The following is a 20698-nucleotide window of genomic DNA, read 5'->3' as shown; positions in this document are numbered from 1 at the left end:
GAACTTTTCTAATGTAGAACTTGTGTGATATATTTTATATATCAAAACTCCTATTTTGAATTTTATTCATCTTTTTATACAATTGCAATGAGTTGTAAACAATAATATCTTAGGTCTTAGGGTGTATTCACAGCACCATGTTTAGTCTGCTTTTTGGTCTATTATCAACAACTAAAGAGAATTCCTACAACGACTAAAATCTGCCGCCACCCCATTGTTGTTTACATTTTGTGAAGAAGGAAGTTGTGTTCAGTGCTTCTGGTTTTCATGTTGTTTCCTTCATTGGTTCTTGGTCCAGCATGACCACATGCAACATGTTGAACATATTTTTCAAAGCATTTGGTTTGTTTGACAGATGTTGCAAATGTTGCAATTTTGGTCCCCAGTTGAATTTAGTCTACTTGACTATCATGTGTGAACATACCCTTACTGTGCATTGTAGCTCTTGATTCAGGTGAAAGAAAAATGCCCCTTCTCCATTGTCAAGTCTCACACTAGCTGGTTAATGTTTGGTTTTGCTCTAGCCAAGTCGGGTGTGTCTCCACTAGGGGGAGGATAAACAGAAAGAACTGTCAGAAATTGTTTGAGTGTAGATCATGCCTACAGTTATGTCCACAAATATATCTCAAACCTTTATAGAAAAGGTTCTTCGAGTACAGTAGTTACAAAAGTTTTACTATAGAATGGCACAAAATAATAGTGTTGGCATATCATCACATTTTAAGATTTATTGATATTCATTGATTCGTTCAAGGAACAAACGGAGGTAAAACATTTTAAACAAGAAAGCAAATCTCCAAAACATACCGTCAGGTTTTTGGGGTTTGCAAACATGATCAACTGAAGTTCATCATTATTACAAAGCTTATCACTATACTTTTGTTTCAACGGTTGCGGTAAATAATATAAATGGTTGGATTAGGTGGATAATTATAGCTTTTCAGGCTTTCAGGTTAATGAAGGCTTACTTTTTAAACATTTGGTAGGAATGAGGGCAGACCGTCTAAGGGCTTGTAGCAGACGGTCGAATCAATGAAGCATCTTTACTCTTCCTGTCTGCTTTTATTAATTCCAAGCAGGAACATTTCAGTGAAAGTAATCCCAGATCAGAGGGAGGCTACATCTAATTAAAGCCACTAAAAGAAAAGGATTAGATGTTTCTGTAGCAGTCATCGAACCGTTCAGTTTATTTCGGTTAGCGTTAGCTCATGGCTGGATGTTTCTGGACTGGTGCTGGGCTCTCATCAGAGCAGTTTGGGAGCCTCAGGCAGTTTCTCCCGCACTGCCTGTCATGCCAACAGAAAAGTCTGGACGACATGCTCAAAACATTTCCCACTGAAAACCCTGACATTTATCCTTGATGTTGGGAGGAATAAGAAATCAGCTGGCTCTTAGCTGATAAAGTTTCAGTTTGAGATCCAAACTTTATATTTATGACTGTTAAGTTATCAGAGTGGGCTGTGTGTTGAGATCTTTTCTCTCCTACAGCGAACATTAAACTTGTGTTTTTGTCACAACACTGATTCTTGTTATTGTAGTAGGTATAACACCAAGCCTGCTGTCACTGCAGTATGCTTTCAGCCTTTCACTCACAATATGGTGCCAACACACTGTGACAAGCTTGTCAATCTCATCTCATCCTGCAGTACCAACACTGAGCGGGGCTTTGAACGTAGCACTGATTTCCTCAGAGATTTGAGATAGATAGACACTTTCTTTAGGGAAAGCAGTTTGAAGGTGCTGACTGCCAGCTAGGAAGTTTGAAAAGGTGCTGATCGGCAGATAAATTAGGTCTTTTTTTTTTTTTTTCTAAAAAAAACCCCCTCAGCTGCATCGTGAGGCCGGTTGTGGAGCCTGCCTGGCCGGCCACAGCGTGATGTCGCTTTGAACTGAGCAGAAAGTGCTGCCTCATGCTGAGATTGAGATGAATTTCCAGAGATGCACCACAATACTTGACAAGTGCACAGTCAGTCAGTAGATTGTAGAATAACAGGGTTAAAATGGGAACTGTGGAGAGAACCGGAGTTGATGCCTTGATCTAACAAGTGCTTTTACACTAGGTGTGTTATTTCTCCCCAAAGTGGTCACCTGAAGTATTCACACTTTAAAACATGCAGAGCAAAATACATGGCAAACAGCATCCAATCAAAATGCTTTGCACCATTTTCAAAACTCTGAAATGTAATGGGTTTTTTGATTGGTTAAATACAAACTAAAAAAAAAAATAAAATGCTCCAAACATAAGATTTCTGGTTAAAAAGCATCTTTTTATTTTGAAATCACCCTTCCCATCAGAGAGTTTAGAAAGGTAAAGTGTTATTTCTGACAAGCTTGCTCTAAAAGTTGTGTGTACCTTGTGTTTTCGAGCTGTTGTTGCGGTTAAGAAACCAACTGTTCAGAATTGTAAAGCATTCATAAGAACGCTGGTTATTTTTGCATTTATCAGCAAGGTTGTTGAAAAATCTGTTTTAATAGTTCAGTGCCTCTTTAGCAATCAGGAAACTTTTTTTTTTTGCAATATTACTGAATTGTATTGCTTATATTAGTCTAGATTTCCAACAGAACCTTACATTGATTCTGTATCATTATCTGATACTCTTATTCTTGTTGCTACAGGAAGTCCAGCAGTACCTGAGATCTCAGTTTTGTGCTGAACTAGAAACAAACTAGAAATCCTAAAGGAATATTCTTAATTGCTGGCACTAGCTAGACTCTGTCCTTTGTTGTTTTTGCAGACATCTGTGCTTTTCTCTTACTCAGCCCATAAGCACTACTGTGTTCTCCCTGTTGTTTGGCAGGCAGCTGAGGCATTTTCCCACTGGAGCTTCTCCTTCTAAATAGCTTTTAACTTCTAAGGAGAGAGAATGTATGACACTACATTACAGACCTCAGCCGTTGTTATATTATTGATGAAGTTCTTATTGTTCTGTAAAAAAAAACAAAAACCTATACATCAACACTCAGAAGCAAACCTTTCTGCAGTCTTTAGCAATCTTTAGATTCAGTTTAATATCTTCAAAAATCCCAAAGGTGTGCAGGAAGTTAACATGTCCATATTGATTTCAATGCCAACAAGTTATTTACCATTTTTAATCTGGAATTTTGATTTTTATAGAATTTTGACTTTCCAAAATTCAATCAAATTTTGATTGAATTTTTGATTGAACTTGACCTTGTGGTCAAGTTACTTGTATAGTAATTAGTAATACATCCGAGATAGTAAATTTGGCCATTTTTTCTCTGAATCGGCTAAGTCTCCTGGCAGAACCGCCAGGCCAACCTAAAATTGGCATTGGCTTAGAAAGGTTGATTGGTGCTTTATGAATAATGAAATTCTGCTGATATGTCTTTTTTTTTCTTATTACACTGAAGATCACCACACTGCATTTAATTCTGAAGACTAATAATTTTTTATTCAGTAATTCTGATATTAATTTTGTAATTACCATGTTCAGCTGTAGATATTGAGGTAGCTCCTTTAATTAAAAATAATAAATTCCTGCTCAGTTTTGTCATAAGCTGATGTCTAACCTTATGTTCAAATGAAGCATAAAATATACATTCATATTGCACTACTGTGACAAGAAGCTGCAAATCCACGGATCATCTATTATAATTAAAAGCATAATTTGTATTCAGAGCACAAATGTCCGCAAAATCTCTTATTCAATGGCACATTTAATTAGGCCGACTCATATTTCTGTGTCAACATTCATCACAACGTGAAATCTGGTGTCTCAAAAGGGACACTCTTATCTTTGAATTCGTTTTAGAAAGATGATATAAAATATCATTGTGAGAGGCAGAGGTGGGTTTGGCAGATGGTGGCTCATGTTCTTTATTTGTGTGTGACATGAAGACACTTGATGGGATTATCTCTCCTCTGCATTCTCCATATTTCTCCTTAATTTTGTTCCACCCGTGAACAAACAATCAAGCAAATTGGGTCCGTCAACTGTTTTAGTTTTGGTTTTAGAAATTCACAGGGGTTTTGTTCTAATTCAAGTTGAGAGTTGTTGAAACATTTTAATAAAGAAATTAACCCTTATCAAGCCTGCTTTCTCTGTAGTTTGTTTTTAGACTGTTACCTGATTTGTTTTAACTTAATTACACAGCAGTGGACCATGTTTCTCGTAAGCATCATTTGTTTTATTAAAAAGACATTATTTTTTACCATAAATAAAGTTATACTAACTCAATATGGTTTTTGCAGGAATATTGTAGTTCATTCCCTGGGTTTACAGTAAAGTACAAATTACAGAAAATTAGTGACAATGTTTTTCCACAGACTCTAATGTATGAACTTAAAATGTTCTGAAAAGCAAAGGCAATTTTTTTTTCCACAGTTGAGTAACTTTAATTAGTGTCAGATGCCTTCAGTGGTTCAGATTTCAGTGTTGAACTTTTCGCTGCTGATGAAACGGTATTTTTCTCCTTCAAAATCTTTCTAAATGCAGCACAGGATGATTATAATTGCTAAATGCATGTTGGCATTACGATTATGAATGAATTTGTTCAGGCATCGGCTGTTAATAACTGGGCTAATGTTGTATTCAAATATTCAGATTTATTCGCAGAAAGATCCTGCTTGTTGTTGTCTGATCATCAGGTTGGCCTTATGCTGCAGAAGCTGGTCCACCGTTGTTAATCAGCAGCGTGAAAACAGACGGATGAGGAAGCATCTGCACCCGTCTAAATATGTACACACATTCAGACTGTTTGATTTCATTTCACACTGACATACGAACTGTGTTTGACACACACAGCTGTCAGAGCTTTATGAGCTAGTCTCCATTAGCAGGGTACAACTCTTCTTTACGTTACTGCTGCTGTTGCATAAAGTGCTTTGGTATTTATTTTTCAGTCAGGTCTATTTCTGGACGTTTGTCCCAGGAGTCACAGTGTTTGTATTCACACTGAACTCATTAGTAAGTCGGATTCAGAAAGGCAGAAAATGGGTTATTCCCAGTAGGTGACTAGATATTTACAGCACTGCTTAGGAAATGAATAGTGTAAGAATCAACAGGCGTATTTCAAATGTGTGAAGTTTATTTGTGTAAAAACCGACTATTGCACAGAACACAAAGGATAAAAAGGATGTTATGTAGCATCCTATGTAACAAGATATGTAACATAACATCCTTTTTAGAAGAGCTGAGTTTTTGTAGCAGAAAACTCAGCTACAGGAACTCATTAAAGCACAGTGATGTATTTAAAAATGATTACTTTCAACTTTTATTAAGATTTTATATCTTTGGACATTTTTAGTCATGAAAGCACAGTAGGCTATATTAACAGGACTCATCATTCAAGATTGCTGCATCCTCAGGAGAGCCTGTTAGGAGGTTGGATGATCATTGTGCCAAATTACATGAATGTTAATCCATTATTACTGTAACTCATTCACTGGGATTTTAGTGATGTTTATGTTTGCTGTTGTGATGGTTCCTTTATATTTTTTCTTTAACTGAAAGTTCCAAATTGGCCTAAAATATACTAGTCAGTCCATCTAGACCACTTTTTGCAAATATCCACTTCTTCATCACTTCAGATAAATGTTTAAAACCAAAGGTGTTAAGCAACATAACTTTGCCAGCTGGAGGGATACCAAAAAGGGAGAGATTTTTCTTTGTTTAGGAAAAGAGTTTAGAAAAATATGACCAAAAAGAAGAACAAAAAAACAAAAACAAAACAGATGGTATGTTTGGGCTGTTTAAGCCAGATTTATAATACTGTATGTTGTGATTTCTTGTGTAGTTTAACAAATTAATAAATAATACCAATGATTTTTTTTTTTTTTTTAGAGTCTAAGAAGATATTCTCCCTGCACCATTTATAATCAGACATTTCAGTGAAACACCGGCTGTCCTAAAGAGATTTGCCCTTTCATTCCCACAATGATTACAAACTGTCCAGCATTAGAATCATTTATGGTCCCACAAGTTATTGTGTTTCTAAATTAACTCAAATTAGCATTTTATATTTTCAGTATACAAAGTGACGCCATGAGATATGTCACTTTGGTAAAGCAGGTGTTGTGTTGTCTTCACTGCTGATTAGGAGAAATTTGCATTTTGATAGACTATAAATATTTTATTATAAGAGCTTGTGATTTTATCTGTATGGACTAAAGAGTATTTCCTCAGTTCTTCAGTCCTGCTTTACAGATGGAACTGGTTCGTGGTCTGACTACTCTGCAGAACAGCATGTTTGTCTGATTTCATGGACCAGCAGTTGGGATTAATTTGTTATATACTATACTTATTTTTTGCATGTATTTTTAAAATGCAAAAAACACCTATATTTACTTTAAGGTACTATATTCTAATTTATTTATGTGATAGCATCTAAAAGACTTTCCAAATTAAATGTATTTTTTGTTTTCATGTAAAGAGTTTTGGAAGCAAGTGGAATTGAAATCCTTAAAGAACACAACCTATCTGGAACATGTATATATAACGTGTGTATATAATACTTGCATGATATCAAGCCTTTTAGTTAAGTTTTCTGAGTGTTTGTTGTGATGTTTTCTTGGCTGTTTAATGATGATTTTGCAGCTGAGAAGCTATATTTACTGTCACTTCCACGTTTCTTCCCCTGCTCCTAGCCAGCAATGGTTCAGTTCAAGGAGGGGCATTTGTTGCTTAGCAACTTGAGGTTCAAGCTGAGCTGTATGTAGGGCATTATATTCTTGTGTGAATGTGAAAGGCTTATTTCTTAAAGAATGAGTTGGTCAGAGGTAGAGAACTTAGATTTGTTATATAAAGTGTGTTTATTGCCTGAAGCAGAAAACTGTGTTGTTGGTTTTTTTCAATTGTAGTTTTATTTGAGAAGAATAAGATGAAAACAACGACCACATATGAGCTGTAGCTTCACTCTGAGAACACATCAGCCTCATAGAACATATGACTATTAAAAGTAAAGAAAAAGAAAAATCTATGATTAGATCTGCTCTAATGAGTTGAATTGAAAACTCTTTGTTTAGTTTTGATTCCTTTTGAATATTTGCCATGGATACCTCTGTCTCTTCTTATATGTCCATCCTAATTTTTATAGCCATCCATCTGATGATGCCATCACTTCCCGAATAAAGATTTTTGTCGCTCTTTGCCCTGCCAAGAAACATTATCTTCGTCCTGAAAACAAGCCATTTTCCATTAATAAAATGAGGAAAGGCTTCAGAATTGAAATGGCCACCTGCAGGCGTAATGATTGTAATCTTCCCCGGTTCTTCAGCTGACAGGTAAACCCATATCCTTATTAACTGCAGAAATTTTCTCATCTCCTCCACTCAGTCAGTCATCTTTATGTCTTATTGCTATTCCACCAAACAAAGGTTCTGGTGCATTTTTTGTCCTGGTTATTCTTTACTGAAATATGAATTTGTTGCATTTCTGTATGAAAAAAACTATTTTCTGAAGACAGTTTATTATAGTTTGCTTAGAAACTTTATTATTTTTCTCCCATTATGTTTCCTGGTGACGTTTTTACTCATTTAGAGGGACAGTGCCAGGTATATTTATCAGCATCTGAGGTAGAGATGAAATAAAAACCTGTTCTGTGAGGTTATTGCAGCAGCATAACATCACACTGAAAGAAATAAAAAAAAAAAACTCCTACCTTTGATACAAGAACATTTATTTAGTGAACTGGAAAATCGCAATAAGTAAAATAAGTAATTCATTTTAACAAAAGTAGTGGATAAGTCTTTTAACTGTTGTTGACAGTAATATGCAAATTTTCATAAGGTGGCACATACACCAATGGTTTTACTGTAGGATTCAGGTTTCAAGGTTTTGTGAGCACATTTCTGTTTAATTTACTATATGATGTGGTTGCAGGGCAACTGTCAATTTTCAGTTTGCTGGTGTAGTTTCTGATGGGATTTCCTACACCACAGTCAATTTAGGAGATTTGATACAGTGTTTTCATTGGTTACCTTAATATTAATGGCATGACTTCAAATTTTTGCATGCTAGTAATATTTTGGGTCTGTTTCCCTAGTGAAACATTGTGGGTGCTTATTTTTGGTGGCCAAGATCTTAAATCTCAAAGAAAAGGTGGAACATTGTGACGAAGAAAAGAGAAACTGAAAGAAAAGACTTGAAAGAATGTGGGGTAAAAGTGTGGACATTGTCATTTGCAGCATTAAGCAGTGGTGTTGCATTGCATTTTTGTGAAATTGTGAAGATCTGACCTTTACCCTGTTTTTTGTCATACTTTTAAGTCAGAAAAAAACTTGAGGCTTATTTTCACATCTGAATATGTAGATATTGGCTTTGCAAAAAGCATTTAAAAATGAATTTTATGGTTTCATCCCAGATACTTTATCTTTAGGAAATAAAATCTCACCAAATACCAGTATATCAGTTTGAGTCAGTTTTGTTTATTAATCCAAAATATTTTCAGCTGACTATTGTAAATGGTATTTTTGAACAGCAAGTCATTTTTTTTGTGAGCCCACCTGCCAATTTGAAAGCTTACATTGTTTCTGTGCAGCCACACTGACAAGATGGTTTCAAACTAACGAACGTTTTCTATATTTACTTGTGAGTCTTGAGACAGCTGCAGCTGCTTCCTAATGCTGCTGACAGATGCTTTTTTTTTAAAGGAAGGGAAAAGAGGAAATTTGTGCCCAAAGAAATGTTTGGAGCCAGATTTATTATTTATTTATAACTTAAGTTATGTTTCAACTTATTTGAAAACAAATAAAAAAAAAAAAAACGTGGCCCATTTCTTAAAAGAAACCTCGTCCTTTGAATAGAGCTGTGTTATTATATCTTCTGTATTCCAGCTGCCTCATTAACGCAGCAACACAACCTTCTCCCTGTCTGAACTCTTGGCCTCACTCTGCTTTATTTTCCCAAAACGTGGTGAAACGTATGAAGAGTATGAACTCTTAGAGGTCTTAAAGTGATGAACTCAGCAGATTATTCTGCACCTTTCATTGACTTTTCCTTATAATCGGTCTTTAACTCTGATCGCAGTCTGACACATTTCTGATGAGTCATTTCAGTGACACCGCACAGTGAATTACCCAAGAGTTTAACCATCAGTTGTCTCTTTGATTTTTATATTAAAAATGCTTGATTCACGCTTTAGTTTCAGTTAACTTTTTAAGTGACACGAATGTTTGTATCTTTTGTTTTCTATCATAAAAAAATAAGTGTGGTAATTGGTGTTAAAATTTAACAGAAACATTTTTCTTTTTATTTCAAAGACGCATTGCCATGGAGACCGTACTATTTTTAGATTATAACTCTTGATCCAAAGCAGAATATCCTACAGATCACTTTCTCAGCTTTAATGGTGAGTCCAAGCAGTAACTTCTGCTGAGTAGCTCTGCAAAGAGTCAGTGGAAAGCATTGGAGGATGTTCACTTTCAAACATATGAGTCGACTATTATGTGCAAACTGTGTCTGTGTTGCAGCAGCTTCCAACCGCAGCCGTTAATGAGAGAACTTCTGATGTTTCCTTCTTTTTTTCCCCCTCAGAGACTCTGGAGCCGACGCCGCCGACTGCAGCCCAGATCAGATATGGTGAGGAATGAAGTCTGCCACACACACACACACACACACACATACTTACACACAGAGCCTGCTTGGTCTGTGCATCTTACAAGAAAAAAAAAAACTTGCATATTGTCATTTAGTCATTAGTGTTTCTCTGATGTCCACAGTTGAGCCTGGATGGTTTCTTACAAGCTTAGTAGTTTGTATCTAATAAAAATTGACTGTGTTTATAAAGTAAATGAAAGCAGTTTTCCATCTTTGAATAAGAACTTTAGTTCAATAAATGTCCTCAAAATCAAACTACCATGAGACAGTTGAAGGACAGGAATGTTCCAAAATGTTAATTACCTGCTTCAGTACACTACGAGTTGAAGGCAGAAATATTAATGTTTCAAGTCCGTTTTTACATTCATCAAGGTTTTCAAGGTGTTTTAAAACATAGCAAAGATGTGAAAGTGAAAGTATAGGTAACCATGGATAAGTGAGTGGACTAATTTTTCATCACGTTCAACATGAGATTAATTCCCTGCACAGGCAAGAAATTAAACACACACAGAAGAAGTAAAAGGCATTCTTCTCCTTGTATTTCTTTGAAAATCTGAAAACTACCTTAATTGATAATACAAATGTAAAACAGAAAGTAGAGCTGAGTCAAGATTAAAAACATAAAGAAGCAGTGTTTTGGGCACAATATTGGTCTTGCCAGAAATATAGAAATTACCTAAGTAAAACTGATGCCAGAATAATGCATTCTTGTTGCAGCAGCAGAACATGTTGGATTCTGATCAAGCAGAAAATTCTAGAAACTGTTTAGACCCTCAACAGCCAACATCCCTCAGCACCGTTTTAGATGTGTTATGGTCACAACAGTATGTTCAGGTTGTTCAAGTTTCAGAAATAACCGTTTTAATGTTGATCTACTTCCTTTTTATGCAAAACCTCACAACTAATTTAATATAATTTGTTGTATTTCTGAAGATTTAATTTTAGGCCCTTTTTCCTTTTTGGTTCCAAATCCCATTTAGTTAACTTTTTAGAACATTTAGAACATCCTTTGAACAAACCGGACTAACTAGAGGGAACCTCCTGATTGTATTCGGTTGCTACATGAGTCACACAACCACATTTCCATACAGGAGATTTTATTGGCCTGCTGGTAAAGTAAGACAATATAATCCACTGATTGAGACTTAAAGATGGCTGATTTCTTCCTGTTTTTCTTCCTCTTGTCGGTTTTTAGTTTTATTCCACAACGCCGTCCCCTTCATTGGGTTTGGTTTCCTGGATAACGCCATCATGATTGCAGCAGTAAGTAAAGTTTTAAGAATTATTCTTTCACCATTAGTTGCTTGTAAGTTGAAGAAACTAACCTTGCATGGAAGTGTTATGTTTAGGTGGGAACAGTAAGTCAGGAGGAATATTCAACCTCATCCTGTTGTGTTCTTTAGGGAACGCAGATTGAACTCTCCATCGGAGTCACTCTGGGGATCTCCACCATGGCTGGTAAGAACAGATCAAACAGCCTGCAGTAAAGTCCCATTATTATTTAAAATGACTCCTTATCTTACTGGTTGGTTCCTGGTGTCTTTAAGTAGTTGACACAGTAGATAATTATAAGTCATTTATCTAGCAAAATTCCAAACAGTCTCCCATCTTTTTATACCCAAGATGACATTTTTTTTTTCATTAATGCCTTGCTATTTAAAGCCAAGCGTTGGGAAAAGGCATTTGGGAGGGTAATGTTAAAACAAGCAATGTTCTCAACTAGGGCAGGCGATATTGCCAAAAAGATATCACAATATAGTGAAAAAGATATCACAATATAGTAAAAAAAAAATGTCAGTGTAAATTCAGAAATTGTGAATTATTGTTTTTTTTGTTGAATACTTTATATTAGTGAGTTTTGCAAATGAATAGAAGCAGCTAAATGTCTACTTATCTTATTTCATACACTTAACAAGTAAAATAAGATATTTTTTAACTGAAAGTGAAATATGAAGTTCAATAATTGCACATCTCTAACACAAATGATTTTATGCAGACTAGATTAATATGTAGTGTATTGGAGCTTCACTCCAATAGGATATGACACTTGGATTTATATAAAACTAATTTAAATTAACAAAAAAGATGAGACTTGCTGGAAATGAACTGATGAAGCAGTTTTTGGTACAAAGTACCCTTTTAATGTGATTAAATATATACACCTCCCACACATGGAAGCTGCAGTTCTCTCCAAACTTATTGACACTGTATTTCCTACATCATAATGTTCTGAGCTACTAAAAAATTCTCAAGCATTTCTTTTGTATTTTTTGTAGAAAATGTTTAATAAACTAACAGGTTTGTCACCTAGGTGGTCATTCTTGATAGGGGAGGAAGCAAGCATCAATCTGTAGACTTTACAAAATAAGAGCCTTACTTATTTTGGATTCAACCTGTTTAACCTGCTGCCCTCAGGGAGGCGCTACAGATGCATCAAAACAAAACCAAACTCAAAAATGTCTTTCTCCTTAAAAGCAATTAACACCCTGACCTCTCACATGCACTAATTATATGGTGGTTGTATGTGTATGTGAGTATGCAAATGTAACTGATTTAATATTGTAAATATCAGCAAATTAATATTTATATTGTATATATTTCCTACAATGTTTGCACTATTTTGGAGCTGGCTTTAATCTTACTGTATATGTGTGCAGTGGCAAACAATAAATTCTAATTCTACAAAACTAGAAAATGCAAAAATAACTGAAAGAAGAGCTGTGCGTCTCCTCCTTTTAAACCAGACTGTTAAAAAGTTGCCTTCTAGTACACTGTTATTTGTCCTGCAGGATTTTATTATTTCTCAGAATTAGTTTAATCTCTTTCTTACACAATCTAGGCAGTCTCCTTGCCAGATACTGAGCTTCCTGGAAGAGGTGAATATAATATCAGATATAAAAGAAAAAAAAAAGTCAGCCCTAAAAACCCGGCAGTCACTGCTTTAATCTAAGATGGAGTTTTTGCAGTAAATTTCATGGCCACAACCAGAGCCTCCATTTTCCATCCCAGCTGGCACAGAGAATCTTCGTTGCCAATACATCTCAGGTGATGTCACCAGTAATCTAAATTTGCCCTGAACTGTTTTTATTTCCCCTGATCTTGTTCCATTTTATTGCCACCTAGCTGACTGTCGTCATGGTGCCATTTCTGAGTCTCAGTTTGGGTCTTTATTATGCTGTGAAAACCATAAAGGCACTGGAGCTAGCCTTCTCCCTCTCTCCACTGCTAGATTACCCCGTTTCCATGGTTACTTGGCTCCTAATACCTCTGCAAAGTGCAAATCAGAGCCTGAAGACGGGCTTCAGATCAAATGCTCGTCTACGTTGCCTCCATCCATGCAGAACCTGCTTTTATATTTGTTTTGTCATCTCCCAGCCGGTCGAGCGATCAGCTTTCTTATTTAATCTGGAAAGAGACGGTTCCAGGTGTATGTCAGCGACCGTTTCTCCACTGTGGCCGTAACGCCGGCGAAACGAGGCGAGACAGGATTGCCGTCTCACCTCATCACCATCAGGAAGTTTTCTCTTTGAAGGGAATTCACATTGAAGTCGTCCATCTGGACATTTAAATCCTGCAGGGATGCCACTGCCTTTAACTTGGAATCATTGTGGACTTCAATGCCTCCAGAAATGTATTGAAGACAAACCAAATATACTTCTCACCCTGGCAGTTTTGATAAGCAAATGTAAACTCAGCCATATTCTCATCCACATTGTGAAAATGCAACATGTTTATTATTCATAGCTGCCGTGTTTTGTTGATGTACATTGAGGAGAAATGTTTGAAAGCTGACAGTTAAACCTCAGAAACACAGGAGGAAGCAAAGTGACTTTCCAAAAGTGCTACTTAATCTATAAAACTCACCTTTCTCACCCTAAATCACTTTAAGCTTTCATTTTACTACCGTGATTTAGATTATTTTTTCTGTTCGTTTAGATATTCCAAGCTGTTTATGGCCAGTATAGCACAAAAAAATGCAGGATATATTCAGTTTATCCTGTAAAGCGGTTCTCTGAACATGGATAAAGACTCCGGATTAGGCTAATTTCCCCGGTAAGATTTTAATCAGCTGTTCACCGTGTCTGTGTGGCTGTTGATCCAGGTGAGGGCTTCAGGTGCAGCAGGGGAGGTGAGACTTATTTCCTCCAGCTTATCTCAGGAGCTGCTTTGGAGTTTTCAGGCTTAGAGTGACTGCAATCTGTTAGCCTGCTGTTAGATAATGGGGAAAAATAATGATTCAACTAAGCAGAGTTTCTCTTAAGTTAACCGCTAACAGATCCAAAATTATCTTGGACACAACCTATGTACTAGAAAGCTGATTACTATCAGGGTTTCTGACTTTATTAAACTTCTGCTCCTTCTTGCATCAGAAAAATCTGAGTTATTTGAGAGGTTGACACTTGATGTTGATTCTCTCCTGTACTAAATCTGAAATATTCCTCACTTCTAATGTTTTTTTTAATAAAGTGATCTAGACAGTGTCATTAATTATTCAGTAGGTTAGTGCAGAAATATTGCATAATCCCACATGAAGTTGAATGTTTTTTTTTTCTTTTCCCTGAGTTGTTTCTTTATCTCCCTTAGAAATCAGCAGCAATCAAAGCGTTTCTCTTTCTTTGTGCAGCCGCTGCTCTGGGGAACCTGGTTTCAGATCTGGCAGGTCTTGGGTAAGCAGCATTCCAGCATCCTCCAAACACTCTTGTTACTTTAGAAACAGATGTCACATTTCATGAAGTTTAGTGCAGGTTGCAGCAGTGAAAGTTTATAGCGGCTCTAAATTATTGAGCTGTGTTATGTTTCTCCTTTTGTGGCGTGCTAATAGCTTTTATTAGATTAAAAAGTCGAGTAGTTCTTCCAAACTAAATATGATTCTAGGTTTTCATTCATGGATAATTGCTCATTAGAGTTGTTTGTCTTGTTACATTCCTAAGAGCAATTATTTCCTTCAAATTACAATCTTATTCACAAAACTTGTTTTTCCATTAGGCTTAATATTTAGAGGCTCAGTTGTCTTACTCTCTAGACAGGAGCCGTAAACTCAAAAGTAATATGTTCATTTCCTCCTTCAATATTTTGTGTAACTTATAAATAATTCCACGTTCGTTTTATGTTTGTTTGTTTTTTTTCTGGGCTGTCAGAAATGTGATTTTGTTGGAAATGATTATTACCTGTTATAATTGATATGTATCAGTCAGTCAATGAATCAAATTTTATTTGTACAGCACCTTTCAGCCACAAGGCATTTCAAAGTGCTTGACCTCATAAAAGCACATGTAACATGTATGTTTGCAGTCTGGCAGGTTATGTGGAGGCTCTGGCTTCCAGACTGGGGATGCAGGTTCCCGATCTGACACCCAAGCAGGCGGATATGTGGCAGACCAGGCTCAGCTCTCACATGGTGAGATGACTCAAAATCTTCACATTTTCATTGCTTTGCCGTCTCTCAGCAGAAAGGATCTGGGGAAATGTCTTAAGTCAAACCAGATGTACACAGTTTGCATGAACCTCTCAGCAACTAGAAAGCTCATTTTTTATATTCTTGGAAGGAATAAAATGTAAAAAAAAGATAAGTTTATGTCCAATATTTGTTACACTTAAAGGCTTTTCTGGACTGTAGATTATGATAGTAATAATTTTCATACTCAAGTTGAATTAGTTTTGAACATTTTTTCTGTCTGATGATGCTAGACCGCTCACTGAAAAAAAAAAGGAAAAAAACAAAGATATGCGGTTAAATCACCTGTCAGTGTAAGATCGTATCCTTGGAATATAAGACGTATAGGAGGAGTAGCCAAAACAAGATGCTGAAAGAAAGGAAATGGGAAACCTTTACCTAAAAAGCCTCCAGAGGCAGAAGAACGACACAACCAACACTCAGCAAAATCAACTGGCTGGATTTTTGTGGGAACAAATAAAAAATAAAAAGCAGCATAGCATCCTATTTAGTGCACCCAAATAAGAACAGCAACCTCCAACTGATGCACCACCACTACCATGCTATGAATAATACATTTCACCCGAGTCACCCTGCTGTATAACTATATTATAACAGTAGTATTGTAATCGTGAAACATGTTTAAAATATCAACTCTCACCCAGCATATGAAAGACTGTGGTTTCGTCATTATGTCTAAAATGAACTCCTTCTCTGCTCCCTGCAGGGGAAAGCCATCGGCATCACCATCGGCTGTATTTTGGGAATGTTCCCGCTGCTTTTCCTGAGCGATGACGATGAGGAGGAGGAGAAGAAGAACGGGGCAGAAGCACAGTGACGCAGCATCACACTCCTAATAATCCACCACATCTCTAACTGGATTCTGCTTCATGTCCACATTACAAAGGAGTATTTAACAATAGATTCCCTGTCAGGCGACTCAGGTGGCTTTCACAATCTGGCTCCTATTGAATACAAACACAGCAGTATTATGGAATAATTCTTTTTGATTCTTGCCATTTATTGATTTAGTTTGGATCGCATTTATTTATGCTCAGGAAAAATCGGTCTGCATCATGAGATCCTGCTCCTCATTGATTTTTCTATCAGCTCCTTCAAGATGGATTGTTGGCATTCAAAGAAACACTAAAGCAATTTTTAGTTCCCTCACTCCCCAGAGTCTGTTACCTTAAAACATCTTATTTTAAAGCAACATGTTTATCATGGAAATGATTCAATCCTAGTTGTTTGATCACAGTGTACCTTCTTTAACGACTCTGAAAATTCCTGTCTTCATTTGATTGTTTTCATTTTAAAACGAATCAGATAAAAGCTAATGATGTCATGATGACTGTTAGGAGACTAGATTGCAGTTTTTATTTTCATCAGATCAGTTACAGAACTTGATTCAGCTGATTTCTGTAAAGGAGAACCATAACATCCTTTTCAATTCATTAAAAAAAAAAAAAAAAAAGGAACAAGGTGGAACTAAATGGATTTTCTAGTTCGGTTTTTGATAACTGGTTTAGTTGCTGAACAACTCTAGAGGTTGTCTGGTGTGGTTAGCCTTTTTTCTGCATAACCCTGACTTGCAGAAAGTGGCTCAACTTTCTGCAAGAACTTGACATTCTTGACAAAAGCAACCAGAAAAGTCAATGAATGAGAAGCTTGTTAACACTAATCCATCTGGTGCCTTCACTTTAAGTTATGGTGTATGTTAGAGATTGAGTAAAATATAGGTACAATTAATACAAACTATATATATGATTTAAGTACTTTTAGTTAAATCAGTAAAGCTGCAACTATTTCTATTTCAGATATGATTATATTAAAGTTATATTTGTTATTCTTATTGGTATTTTGATTTTGGCGCATGAGTATAAGGAAATGACAGATATATAGTCGTGTTACAATGTTGTGCAGAAAGGTTTACCGTTTTGTTATTCCACTTTCTATTGAGTGACTCTAAGAACAAGCTGATTTTAGCTGATTCATTATTCGAGCTCACTAGCCTGCAGTCAGCTGCTTACCAGTCATGCTACTTGGAGTTTTACAGCGGTCTTATTACATCAGATGTAGGACTGATTTAGTTTTGGGTTGAGACCTTTGTTGTCGTTTTCATGACTGGACATTCTTCCAAGCAGATTTCAGGGTTTCTTCAGTCAGGTAACTAGTGAGAAGCAACAAGTGGAGGAGGGGCAGTGTTTTGTAACTTTACTTTTGCGTCATACAAACGGGAAAAACTGGTCATTCTTTCTATGCGTTTGGCATCTCTTTATCATGACTTTAGGATTTAGAGATAGATTTGAAAATGTAACTTTTTTTTTAAACAATTCATAAATAATCATAATAACCAGCGCATGTCTGCTGAATGTATGCATCCCCAATAATAAGGAGAGTGCATGCGATTTATTTCTCCTTTCCAGTTCCCAGTATGACATTGATGTTACGCAGTGAGATGATCTGATTTTATACTTATAAGAAATAAAAGAATCCAAGCAGGGAATATTCTCTTGCTTTTCTTGATTAAGCCTTTCTCTTTAAGTTTAACTTTTAAAAAAAAATTATTATTAATCAAGTGTTTGTCGCTCGAAAAGCACAAAAGCCTTCTGTGAAAGCCGCCTGAGTAGAAGCACTCACCTAGAACTGAGTCTTCCTTTTTCCAATTATTCCCCACAAAGGGAGGATCCACAGCTAGATGTCGCATGGACTGAAACCGGTCAGTTCTCATTGTCAGTAGGTGCCGACTGAAAGCAACAGATTAACCCATTTTCATATTTAGCATTTTATTTGTCAGCTCAACTATTATGACCTTTTTTCCACTCCAAATAACTAAATATAAAGGCACATTTACAACATTTATTTTTGTCATGAATAGACACTTTATATTTTTGGAAAACTTCATCTCAAACACTATTTATTTGTAAAGATGATAATCATTACGTCAGTGGCAAACTCTAATAGTCACTGCAGATGAATATGTAAAGTCTTGTGCAACTCGAACCTTTGACAAAATAAAAAAGATGAAACGGATATAATGTTGTCTGCTACCTCGAGGAGTAATGTTGTCGTTTCTGCATGAAGAGCTGATGTAGCTGCGTGTTCTTATTTATGTCAGGTATGTTTTACTTCTCAGTTTGATAAGATCCTTGGAGGTTTTCTATGGCTTCATATTAGGAAACATTGAGTGGTAGGACACACTAATTAGAAACTGATTTTTTTTTTCTTGTTTTTAAGGTTGTTCTGTATCAGCTTGTTTTCTTTTGTGTTCGGCTCCTTTCTCTCCTACATGCGCTCAACTTGAGTCCCACCATCTATGTATTTTAGTTCTTTGGAAGTGATTACTGAGGAAGCTCCAGATGGTTGAGATTTTTATTTCCGAAAACATTTATGCAATGAAAAAAAAAAAAAAGAAAACGGCGCAGACATTTTTGCATCACCCCTTTTGTTTCTGTCAGTTTTCTTGATGTCTTGTACAACAACACATCAGCAGAACTTCAAGGTGCTAATAGTCAAAACTGTAAAAATGTTTTTCGTTCTCTTTGTTTTTTATGTTCAGGCTTTTTATATGTTTAATATGTTAGGAATAACGCCTGGATTTCAAACTACATATGCAGGTGTATTTCAGTTAATTAGAATATCATTGAAGAGTCCATTTATTTCAGTAATTCCATCGGTTCTTGTTTTTTTTTTTTTTTTTTCTATGATTTTATCTTACAGTTAATGAAACCCCAAAGTTAATTAAGTTTCAGCATTGCATAAGGACAATATGATTAAGGATAAGTAAGGATTTTTAGTGCAGTAATCCCAGCCTTTTGAAAAGCATACCTATATGCTGAATTGTATATCATCTTAATACTTGGTCAAAGACCATTCTGCATAAATTACTGCAATAATATAACTTGTTGGATTAAAGGAAATGATTGATGCACTACTGAGGTGTTAAGGAAGCCAAGGTTTCTTTAGTGGTAGCTTTTTGATGTGATTTTTGTTGATAGATTTGGTGTCTGTTTTTCCTTCCATCAAATTTCACATTGAGAACTCTAGAGGTTGTCTAGAGTTTTGAATAGCCAGCTTCTTTAGCAATGACCTCCTGTGACCTATCCTACTTGTGGAAAAAAAAAATATTGAATACTCGATTGGACAGGTGTCAACTGAATCTTCCCTGTGATTGTGTCAAGAATGTAACATTTCTGTTTTAAAAACTCATTAAAAAAAAAACAAACAATTAATTTAATTTGTCTGAGAAACAAATTTGGAGGTTTCATCAGGTGAGAGCCAAACTAATCATAGCTTTAATAGCTCATAAACCTTTTTGATGTTCTGATTTATTGAAATGCACCTGAAAGAAAAATCACATGTAGGAGACGTAAGTGGAGAAAATTCTTAAACTAATGTAGTTGATTGTGAAATAGTTGGTGTGAACTCTTTAATTTCTGCAGATGTTTTTTCCTTCTTTTTTCTGGTGATGCAGGCATGCAACAAAGAACAATAGCTCCAGCTTAAGTTATTGTTCCAGATTTACAATGATTGATTCTGTTCTGACCTGGAGAGAATCTGAATTGATTAAAACTTTGGATTGTAATTAGAAAATCAATGATATGAGCCTTAGGATTCAGAGCATATCTAGTTCACAGAGACATTTAAAAATCTGCCCGACTGTTTTGTGAGGAGCTGAGAGGCATCTTAAATTGATCCACTGGATCACACATTCCTCAATGTTTATCTGTTCTGTTAGGCTCAGCTAACATTTAATGTATATTTTATCTTATCCAACAAAAGTAGAATCTTACCAAAACTCAAATATGTTATTTGTAATTTTATCTACTTTATTGAACATATTATGTATTATTAGAGTGATGAGCACAAATTATGTGACTAAAGTAAAGACTTCAGAGCTAAAAGAAACTGATCTGAACTTACTGAGCATGAATGCAGCTGCAGGAGTTAAAACAAGGAGGGAAATTACTTTGTTTCCTGCCTGCCTTGTTCAGAGGAAGATTTGTTGTGAAGGATTATGAACAATTTATCGTTTGTTCAGGTTATGTATTACATTGTTAGAAGTTGGGACTAAAATAAGTGGTGTGCCGTTTGTCAGCATGAGCAACCTGATTTGTTTCCCTTTGCATCAAGTTTACATTATGCTTGTTTTTTTAAGAATTAATATAACTACAATATTTGCTTGATTTAAATAAAAAAAATGTTTGAATTATGAGTATTCTTTTGTCAAAGGAATGCAATGTTGTGCTGCCATCTTGTGGTCAGTCTGAAACAGCAGCTGCCACGCAAAACATGTTTGTACTATAGAAGCTGTACTGTCTACACATACAGTGATTTTGCAGAATTGTGTGCAACAAAGTAATATAATAAATGAGAATGTTTACTCGGTAGACTGCAGGTGTCGCTGTACCTAAATCTCTTCTCCATTTATGCTGCTTGCCCTGTAGCAAGGCAGAGACAGCTGCTGAGAAAAACTTCCATTCAGAGGTAAAAGTGTTAGTCAAAGTAAATATAAAACATAAGCTACTTTTACTCATTTAGAAATGTTTTAAGTTTTCTATTTGCTTGGCAAAATAAATACATAAATTTTAACTTGTCAGATCTCTGATTTATATTCTATAGGTTTTGTAACTGGTTGTTTCAAGATACTCTGCATAAAACATTTTTTCCATGCATCTAGAAATGAATGAACAGGTAAAGTAGAGAA

General features: G+C 35.7%; 1 protein-coding gene across 1 annotated transcript in view; it reads left to right on the top strand.

The window, feature by feature from the left end:
• The window catches only part of tmem65 (transmembrane protein 65), a 29272-nt gene extending 8689 nt beyond the window's left edge, over positions 1-20583 (top strand). The window contains exons 2-7 of the mRNA XM_014990591.2: positions 9495-9539; positions 10753-10820; positions 10961-11015; positions 14182-14224; positions 14850-14955; positions 15719-20583. Coding sequence (XP_014846077.2) covers positions 9495-9539; positions 10753-10820; positions 10961-11015; positions 14182-14224; positions 14850-14955; positions 15719-15829 — 428 coding nt within the window. The 3' untranslated portion in view covers positions 15830-20583. The remainder of the gene's footprint in view (positions 1-9494; positions 9540-10752; positions 10821-10960; positions 11016-14181; positions 14225-14849; positions 14956-15718) is intronic.
• Positions 20584-20698: the final 115 nt, after the last annotated feature.

This window comes from Poecilia mexicana, unplaced genomic scaffold (assembly GCF_051168715.1).
Source record: "Poecilia mexicana isolate PSO_F unplaced genomic scaffold, ASM5116871v1 scaffold_11, whole genome shotgun sequence".
Taxonomy (NCBI): Eukaryota; Metazoa; Chordata; class Actinopteri; order Cyprinodontiformes; family Poeciliidae; genus Poecilia; species Poecilia mexicana.
This window is presented reverse-complemented; position numbering and strand designations above follow the sequence as displayed.